At 41.9% G+C, this 9,505-nt stretch overlaps 1 protein-coding gene and 1 long non-coding RNA gene across 2 annotated transcripts in view; one reads left to right on the forward strand and one right to left on the reverse strand.

The window, feature by feature from the left end:
• The window catches only part of LOC101173208 (1-phosphatidylinositol 4,5-bisphosphate phosphodiesterase delta-3-A), a 32,639-nt gene extending 26,351 nt beyond the window's left edge, over positions 1-6,288 (reverse strand). The window contains exons 1-3 of the mRNA XM_004086845.3: positions 6,186-6,288; positions 3,666-3,721; positions 3,476-3,587 (exon numbers count right to left, since the gene is read on the reverse strand). Of these exons, the coding sequence (XP_004086893.1) occupies positions 3,476-3,587; positions 3,666-3,721; positions 6,186-6,255 (238 nt within the window). The 5' untranslated portion in view covers positions 6,256-6,288. The remainder of the gene's footprint in view (positions 1-3,475; positions 3,588-3,665; positions 3,722-6,185) is intronic.
• On the forward strand, positions 6,170-8,826 carry LOC110014867. The gene is made up of 2 exons (XR_002289870.2): positions 6,170-6,411; positions 7,838-8,826. It is a non-coding gene; the product is annotated as an uncharacterized LOC110014867 (long non-coding RNA).
• The last annotated feature ends 679 nt before the right edge of the window (positions 8,827-9,505 follow it).

Consider the following 9,505-nt stretch of genomic DNA (forward strand, 5'->3'; position numbering starts at 1 on the left):
TATCTGATTGGCAAGTTTATAGCTTCAATAACATTCACTGCAGAAAAAAATTTCTTGAAGAAATTGACTAACAAAAACATGTTAAAAAAAGAGGGAGCAGACCAAGAACGGTTATTCCGACATATGTGGGGCGGCAGTGGCGGATGAGCAGGTCGTCCAATGATCAAAGGGTCGGCGGTTCGATCCCCGCTCCCCCCACTGCTCCCCAACCAACCATCGCTGTGTCCTTGGGCAAGACACTGCACCCTCCTTGCCTCCAGTGTGGCTCTTTTGGTGTATGAACGCATATGAATGTCCCGGTGATGGTCAGAGGGTCAGAGCTTACGCCTACGCCGTAGGCGTAAACTGGCAGCCATGCCTCTGTCAGTCTGCTCCAGGGCAGCTGTGGATACTTCTGTAGCTTATGTGGCACTGTGTGATTTAAAAATTCATTAAAACAGATGCCCACCATTTAATTTCATTTTGATCTCTGAAATAATCAGTAACATCACTGTTAGAACTACTTAAACTGTCAGTTTGTGTTTAAAAACGGTTTTGGCCGATACCTAACTTCGCCAGCAGAGGGCGCTCGGTGCTCTATACGTCAGTAGCTGACCAGCAGCAGAAGCCAAGTCAGGACTGGATGAATGAGTCAGCAGAATATATCACGACTTGCGCTCTTTTTGACTGTGATTTTGTATATTTTGCAGGTAAGGTGGCTGAAATCAACACACAAATGATTTTCTAACAGTAATGATGTGTTTTGAGGGCTTTAGAGGGGAACTTAAGTGACGGGGGGGCAAAAAATAAGATCACGTCAAGTGAATTACACATTCACTAAACACAGATGTAGAAAGGGGATATTACTCGACTGGCTTTTTCACAGCTACCTGTCCAGTCTAAAAGCACAATCATATCTATCTATCTATGATTGGGAGAAACAACAATATACAGCTTTTGTAGATTTTTTTCCCCTACTGGACTGATTAAGTACCCGATGCGGTGATTTTTCAAAATAAAACATTTCTCAAAATCAAAGATAGTTCAGACTATTGATAAAAGGAGTACAGTATTCAATACTTCTTCAGCGGACCGGCCTTCTTCCATTGATTTTCTTAACCCGCTATAACCAATGTATAACCTCTTCCATCCTACCGACCGTGTCAACATGCTGCTATGACCGTATTTTGCGCTCTCTGTGTTGGACACACTGGAGGAGCGCGGTGGAAAACAACTCTGAGCTAAAGAGGATATGAACAGGTGGAGCGGAAAAGCAGGTAGAGAGGCGGTGGAGGGGCGTCGGCTTCAAACTGTCAGAGAGATGGAAACACGGGCGTCAGATTCACACGCATCTTTCACTGCGGGAGTTGAAGCAGAGACTTTCTGGGACGATCTCATGAACTCAAACATGGAAACATGATTACCAAGTAGAACTCTCCAAAATATTAAACCTGATCTCTCCACATTCTCCGTGTCTACCATGCATCGATACACACAGACATGCAGCGATCAGACCATAACGTTAGCTCGTAGCTCCGCCCACACGCGACCGCAGTGTCAGCTTTAAACAACGCAACTTCTGAGAGCAGGGGCGGGGCGGCAAACCACCAACAACAGGTTAGATGACAGAACCCATTAAGCGTCTCTGCCTGGTGCGTTCACGGAGCTTCAGAACATAAGACTTCAACAGCCACCCAGCCTAACGTAGTCCGCTATTATATATTCATGAGTGTAAAAAAACCCGCAGAACAGACCCTAAAACCGCCCAAATTATGCATACCCGCCCGAAGCCATTTTTACCCGCAAATTTAGAACCAAAACCGCCCAATTGGGCGGAAAACCGCCCAATCTGGCAACACTGTCTAGTATCCAGTGGGTACTTCCTGTATGAAATGCGAGGTGGGAGGAGTCACTCAGTCCAGTTCTCATATACAGTCTATGAGCTGATCACAATGGAAGAAAGGGGAACATGAAAGGTGGAAACCGAGCTCTTAAGCTCTGACCACAGACACAGCAACTAAAACTGTTAAGAGGGTCATCTTATTGGGGGTCTAAATTGATGGTTTTTGAGAAAATGTAAGAAAAATGAAGTGGGCGGAGCCACAAGATATTTTTGGAATATAGATTTTGCTTTGAATAATACTGTATAAGGTACGTCTTTTGTTTGTGTAAAAATAAAAATACGTCAGAGTGGAGCGAGGCCAGAACCTGAGATTAGAAGCTCACCCCCCACAGATTGAAGTGGTGAACCACAGAGTTTGAGCCCCTCTGTAATCTTTGAGGCTGCTGTCAGGAGAATTACTGCTTCTTTCAGCTGTGAGGTTCCCATCCGTTGAGGTTTCCAGTAAAAGAGGACATTAATCACAGTTTTTGTAATGAGGGACAGCCAGAGGTGGGGCATCTACAGCCCACTCTTAGTGGTCAGGGTGGGGCCCCATATGGAGAAGGCTGAATTCTGTCAGGTGCTCATTTCTAAATCTTTGTGTGGATTTCAGTACAAAACTTGGTGTGCATCTGAATTTAAAATATTGACATAAAAATATTCAGATAAGGAAACATGATATAAATTGTCTGTGCTCATTCTCCTTCAATCAGGGCACAAATGAGGGCCTTATTTGTCTGTGAGAAACATTGGTAGAGCAAGAACATTTTATGTGGGAGGGGGGAAGAAGACTTTGGAAGGGTGGCAAATAAGAACAGCAAAGTTGAAACCCATTACAAGTGAAAAGATCCAAAATGCATATATATATATACCCATGGTGGCTCCACCATGGGTATTTATGGGGATTATAAACTCCTGTAATCCAGCATTTTCAGTCATCCGCCTCCAAAAAAGGAGACCTCTAATTTAGGCACAGATAGTAAGGGAGGGATGCCCCACCCTGCATAACTGTGTGACTCTTTCTCACTCCCGCCTGAGAGCAAGAGTCACACAGGACTAAAATGAATCAACAAAAAGAGCTAATTCTATGATCTTATCACAGAAGATGGACATCTTTTAGAAAGAGAGGGGCTTTAAACAGATGAGAGCATCCTCCCCTAACTGCTGCTTAACCTTCTCCCATGCTGCTCTTGACTGTCTGCATTTCGACTCTCAACTCTCAAGCTTTTTGCTGAAGCTGGGGACCAGCAGGTTCTGAGATAAACTAAGAAGTCCAGATTTAAGGTCCTTGTGAAGCCCCGGATCTTTACACATAAAAGATTATTGTGATTAATGTTCATGTTCAATAAACTTTATCAATACATCAAAGGACAGTTTCTACTCAGACGTATTTGTTTCTGATCTTTTTGTGACCATTTACAGGTTACTGTGACAGTTTGCATCTGTATTCACCTCCGTCTTCTTCAAAGACAAAATAAAGTCCTGCTCCTCCACACCTTCCCTGAAATGTCAACAAACTCTAACCTTTTTTTATATTTTGGGTTCCTTATGTCTCAGCATTGACTGTCAGGTGACACACGGGTATGAGGTAAACAGCAGAAACAGACGCCTTACAGGATTGTTGCTCTTTGGCCCGGCTGGATGATTTGTGTGACTGGCACCACACAGTGACTCCATCCTCCAGCAGCCGCAGAGTCCTGCGCTTCTGCCAACGTGGGGAGCGAACCTTAACGAGACAGAGGGACGGATTAGATCTCCATCCATCAGGACCGTGCTCAGCCTAACAGAGCTTCACTGTCTGTACCTTCACCATGCTGGAGCCCTGCAGCATCTTCTTCACATCCTCATCCTCCTGGATTCCTGCACAACAAGAGATGCGGTCAGCACACTTAGAGTTAAAAGGCCAAAAGTAGTTTAGGAAGCAGAACAGTATCATAAGAGGCTGCAACAGAGGTCCTGATGCAGAACACAAGAGAAACTTCAGTATTTGAAAGCCATGCACCCTTAATAGCACCTGCAATCATGCATTCACAGTTCATGTTTGTGTTCTTTTAAACTACATCCACACCGTCCTCAGCAATGTGGGTGAGCGTTTCCACGACAAGTCTATGTAAATCCAAGAAATCAGGGTTGCTCTTCGTCTGAGCAGCACCACAGACGTACTTACTAAGTCCAAGAGTGCCTCATTCACAAGCTAACGGGTTTTAGCTAACATTACTTATTGACACTTGACCTTTAACACTTGAACACTAAACAAGTTGGAAGAATTTGAAACAGCACTATTTTAATTGAGATTTAGGGAGTGCAATGATTTTGCTATGAAGAAAAAAAAGCAGAACAGAAAGGCAGCAAACACAAGATGACATTTAACTTGTAGGAATTAAGAGATATTGGTGGAAGAGACAAAGTAAAAATGTTGATTACTGTAAATAAAGACGACGGAGATGGGAAAACCCAAAAAAATATAGATTAATTTGAAATTGGTGTATATTTGGTTTAATCTTTTTTCGAAGCAATGTTCAAAGTATGATGGGACATTAGAAAAAGGCAAATAGATGGACCTAATTTACGGCAGCTTTAGTTGTTACCGTCAAAAACATTAAAACAATTGCTGGGATCTATGAACATTTAAAGGGCCTATACTAGGGCTGTGCGACATAAGGGTAAACTCGCGATGTTAGTGACCAATATTGCGTTGACGATGTAACTTGCAATATGAACAAATAGCAAAACAACTAGAAACACCATTTCCATTTCACTGCAACAGTTTAGAAATTATACTCCAAATGACTCTCGTCTACATGGGAGGCAAACATCTAACATACCATCCGATTGGTCAATAACGTGACCATTTGATTGGTCAAATGCATAAGTTGATTTTTTTTTTATTAGTTAAATACTTTAAGCTGCCATAAGGTTGTTTTAGGCCATTTAGGTAACCATTTATTGCATTTTGCGCTGTCTTTTGCGATATGGATATTGCACAGATTGATATCGCGATAACGATAAATTTGCGATTTATTGTGCAGGTCTAGCCTATACCATGCAAAATATTTTTTTGAGCTTTTAAACGTATTATGATGTTCATTCCTGACGAAAAGAAACCCCAAAGCGGTATTTTGATCAGTTTATGCATTTCTGAGTCTTCGTGTAAAAATCTGGACTCTGAGCACCAGCACCTCCCAACCCAGGAAAACAAGCGAGTTCTCACGAGCTGACATAGACCGGTGAGAACAGCCCCTTCCAGGAAGAGTCTGCGCCTCCCCGAGGCTGAAACAAAAACACACTTTCTCCATGGAACTAGCGGTGATCGGCAAAAAGCTTTCATTTTTTATGCACATCCAGTTTGGATGTTGTTTGTTTTCGTAGTCGAAAAGCAGACATGCTGACAAGGCCGTCTCTAGGTTGACATCTTAAAATGGGTGGCACTGACATAGAGCGAAAGCCGATGCCTCAAAGATCGAGTTGTCTTACTTCCGAGTTGGAAAAGAGCTAAAGAAAATAACTAATATTCAATTTAAAAAAAAGGGTTCTTTAAACGATACTTTACTCTATGATACTCTATGATACTTTGTATCATAGATGGATATTGTTTACTATAAAAGGCTTAAGATTAGCATAGTTTAGGTCCTTTAAAATAACATAGTCTTGCCTAAGTGTTATTTGCGGTACAGAGACCGTTTTTGCTGCAAAATGAGAAGGAAATCTAACATTGTAAATTAATGTTAAGTCGGAGCGTTAGATTTTCTCTTTCATTCTTAAAATTTTTAATCACTTTGTGCGGACAAAAACAGAAATTATCTTTAAAAACAATAACGTTTGACTTTTTAATTTAAAAAGATATTCTTTTATCTTTCTTTGTTTTTTTGTATCAACCAGGAACTCTGGACCCTGGCCTCTTCTAGAATGAAATGAATGAGTAATCTAATGAGAGCCAATGAAATGTGATTTTTGTAAAAGCGCAGGCGGCAGTTTATTATCCAGAAGATGGAGTCAAAATTTCATAATATAGAATCAGATGTGGAATATTTTAGATAAGCAGCTGTCATTATGTTGTTATTATTATTATTATTGTAGCATTATTGGTGATCTATTACCAGGATGGTCAGTCATTGATCCTTCAGAACCTCAGAGGAAATTCAAAATTAACAGGAAAATAGAAGGACAAACTGAAAAAGACTCAAACATCTGTCACTTACACTTCTAATATCCATAAACAACAGCGTGGATAGAGTACATGCGCACTGACGCGGAGCATTTCTGCTTTCAGGAAAACATAACGGTCGCTTGAGGTTGCGCACGCGCGGCGCACACGAACCCTTACCGAGGTTTCTTAGGGGGTCGATGGCCGTCGTCTCGGACTTCCCGGCGTCTTTCCTCCTGGCTCCCAGCATGGCGCGTGATCGTCGAAGACAGGAGCGCAGACGAGGAGACCGCTATGTGCGACAACCTTTATCCTGCGAGAGGCTCCAGGAGCGCGCCCGCCCATTCCTAAGTCTGATGACGTCACAGAGCAGGGATTGAAAAAATAAAAGAAAAAAGCTGTGTTGGTACGTCATTGCACACGAGCGAGTTCCGCAGTTTTTTTTTTATGTTTGTTTGTTTTTGTTGCTTTTGATAATTTTAGCAAGACTTATTTATGTTTCACGCGCAAATGAATTTTCTTTGACCACCTGCATGGAAATATTCAAAAGCTGTTCTCCATCCGCCATCTAGTAAATCTTTAATCGCTTCAAGGGTCACTTTAGATATTAGGCTGGCTATTCAAGGTTTAATATTTTACATTTCTGCAAATAAAATAAAGAAAATAATTTAAAAAAAACTTTTATTCTGCCAGAAACCACTAATGCTGCATGTTTAATACGTGCAGCTTTACATCAGCTGAAACAAAAGTGGATAATGGAGCACCCAGAGCCATCACCCATCTGCTAAACTGAGCCCCATAGGAAAGAAGTACAGCTGATCCTCTGAGAACTGCTGTTGATCTGGAAGGACTGAGATCTTTGAAGCCTTTTAGTCTTTTGCTTTTTTACCTATAGAAATTACCCAAAAAATGTGAGGTAACAATTTGCATTTATCATGACTGGTTACATTCACCTGCATTGATTGGGTAAAGACTACTTGAAGTATTATACCCAGTGCAACCCAATACACGCTCTTGTCAGAAGTCAGAACTCTGGTGTCCAGTGGGAACCATCTCCAGAGCACTGAATTCACTTCATCTCCCAGCAACCCCAGCATGCACTTCCTGGATGCCAAACACCTGACTCTCATACACTCGATCACTCACAGTTTGAGTATCGCACTTAGCCACGCTTAGTGTGAAGTATTCTTTGTGCTACTGTGCCTCCTTTACTCAGTGTTATATTTTGGCCTGATCTTCTGCCCCGACTGCCCTGGATCCTGACAACCCTGCCTCTCCTCTGATGATCTTATGCATGTAATCAACCCCTGCCTGCCTGACCCTGATTTAGGTTTGTGGACTTATAGTTGAGCTAATAAACCTGCTGCATTTGGATCCGACCGTCTGCCTGTTCTTGTAATAGGTTTACTGTCGAATAATATTTTCACAGACCGGTCGGAATGGGCCAAAGTTGGCATTTAATAGTTTATTAGCTTATGGGTTCTGAAAAACCTGTTTTTCAAATTAAAACCCCCCACGAGAAATTTAGTTCTAAACAAATCTGAAAACATTAGCAGGTTTATTTTTGCAGTTGTTTTAGTTATGCAAGTTGTTTCTGATTTGTGAAAATTCAATAAAAGGGACATTACAGTTTTTTTTATTATATAGAATGTCATTATAACATTGAGAACTCAACCAATCCTCAGTTCATCTTTCAGAGCAAAAAAAGTTTTCATAATTTGTTTTTATATAAATCCTGATTCATTGTGTATTTATATTTAACAGAAGAATGTTTTCTGTGCTAAATGTTCTTAACTGCCTGCCTAATTCACCCTTAATATCCCTTTTACAAGTTTCTTCAGATCAGAAACCAGAACCTACTGGTAGCCCGGGGTCTGGTGGGAGATGGAACCCTGAGTTCTCTGGCAAGATCATGACCCGGGGATCCCATCACATCTGAGCCTGGGGTGTTGGTGTCCTTGTGGTGCGGGTTCTGGACCTTGCCCTCAAGCACCGGGCCTTTCCAAAAATTTCAACAGTGGATGAGTAAGCCTAGGTGGGCAATATTTACAACACTATTCGGGGACCCCCACTTCATTTGGGTGTCCTCATCCTGGGCAGCCCCTGCCTCGCTCTCTCCTATATCTCCTGCGGGGTGGGCAGGTGGTGTCCTGAAGTGTGGGGCGGGTCTCCCCTGGGGGCCCTGGCTCGTTCCTAGGGTTGGGGGGACGCTCAGAACTCCTGGGTGGTGGTGGGGGTTCATCTGGGGCTGGCTGGGCTGGAGCTTGCACTCTCTTTGCTCCTGTGCCTCCCTGCTCTCTGGCATTGGGGGCCCCTGTGGCGGTCCTGCTGGCCCTGGTCTGGGTGGCTGACGTGAAAGCTGAGCAGGGAGATTTCATCTATTTGCTATACCATCAGAGGCTCCTGGCTATCGCTGCTGCTTTGGATGTCTTGATGTGGGGATGACCGGACATGCTCCCTCTTTTTTTACATTCAATCATCCACCTGAGCAGAAAATTCACACTCACCTGGGTTCAGGTGTCGGCTCACCTTTGCACAAATAATATGCAAGACTGAATTAAATGCTTTACATGTGTTGGTTTGTATGCGTAACTATGTGCTTGTGAACTGCAGTTGTAATGTGTATATGCTGACGTGTTTATATGTGAAGATATTTGGAGCCAACAGGTGTGTTTGTTACATTCAAATTGTTACTTGCTGCTTTATGATTCTTACCCCACCTCTCTAATGTCCCTTTCTCTTTTTTCCTATTCTTCTTTTCTGTCCGGTCCAACAAAATAAGGATACACACATAATCAATTGAAATAAAGTTTAGCCCAGATTACAGAAGGGGTTAATTCACATATACACCTTGTGTGTCAAAGGATTCATAACTCCCTGTGACAGTTGAATATGTCCAACACAAGAGGCCTTCAGCTCTTATCTGTTTGCTCAGCTGTTGGAGAGGACGAGTTAAAAAAACATGATAGAAAAAAAACATTATAGACATAGCATACTAGATTAATTAAATATGTGATGATCAACTAAAGTCATGTAGAGCTTGATTTATTGCTTGAAAAGAAGTGGGAAGAAGTGAGTTTATATAATCCCACCCTTACTGAGTTAATTCAGTTTATAGTTTTGCAAAGTTTTCGAAATCCGGTTCTGATCAGATTCTTTTCAAGTAACAAAATCAAGTGCTTATTGATAAGTGATTATCTTCAGAAAAGATTCATTTACGGTTTCAGTAAACAGTAACGGGAATCACACACCATGTAACAGATTTGTAGTGCTCGTTGATTATAAGCAGATTACAATTTCATATTGATCTAGATATCATTGCTACACATTGCAGATCAAGTTATCAAGTAATTCAATCGAGTGCTTATTGATTATTCTCAGGAAGAGTCCTTACATCTTTTCAGTAAACATCAATGATTCACACTTTAGGTAACTACCTAAATAACACTTTAGGTAGTCTGCAATTACACGCACATCCACCCGTGCTGGATTTGTCTCCT

The sequence above is a fragment of the Oryzias latipes genome, chromosome 19 (genome assembly GCF_002234675.1).
Source record: "Oryzias latipes chromosome 19, ASM223467v1".
In the NCBI taxonomy this organism is placed as follows: domain Eukaryota; kingdom Metazoa; phylum Chordata; class Actinopteri; order Beloniformes; family Adrianichthyidae; genus Oryzias; species Oryzias latipes.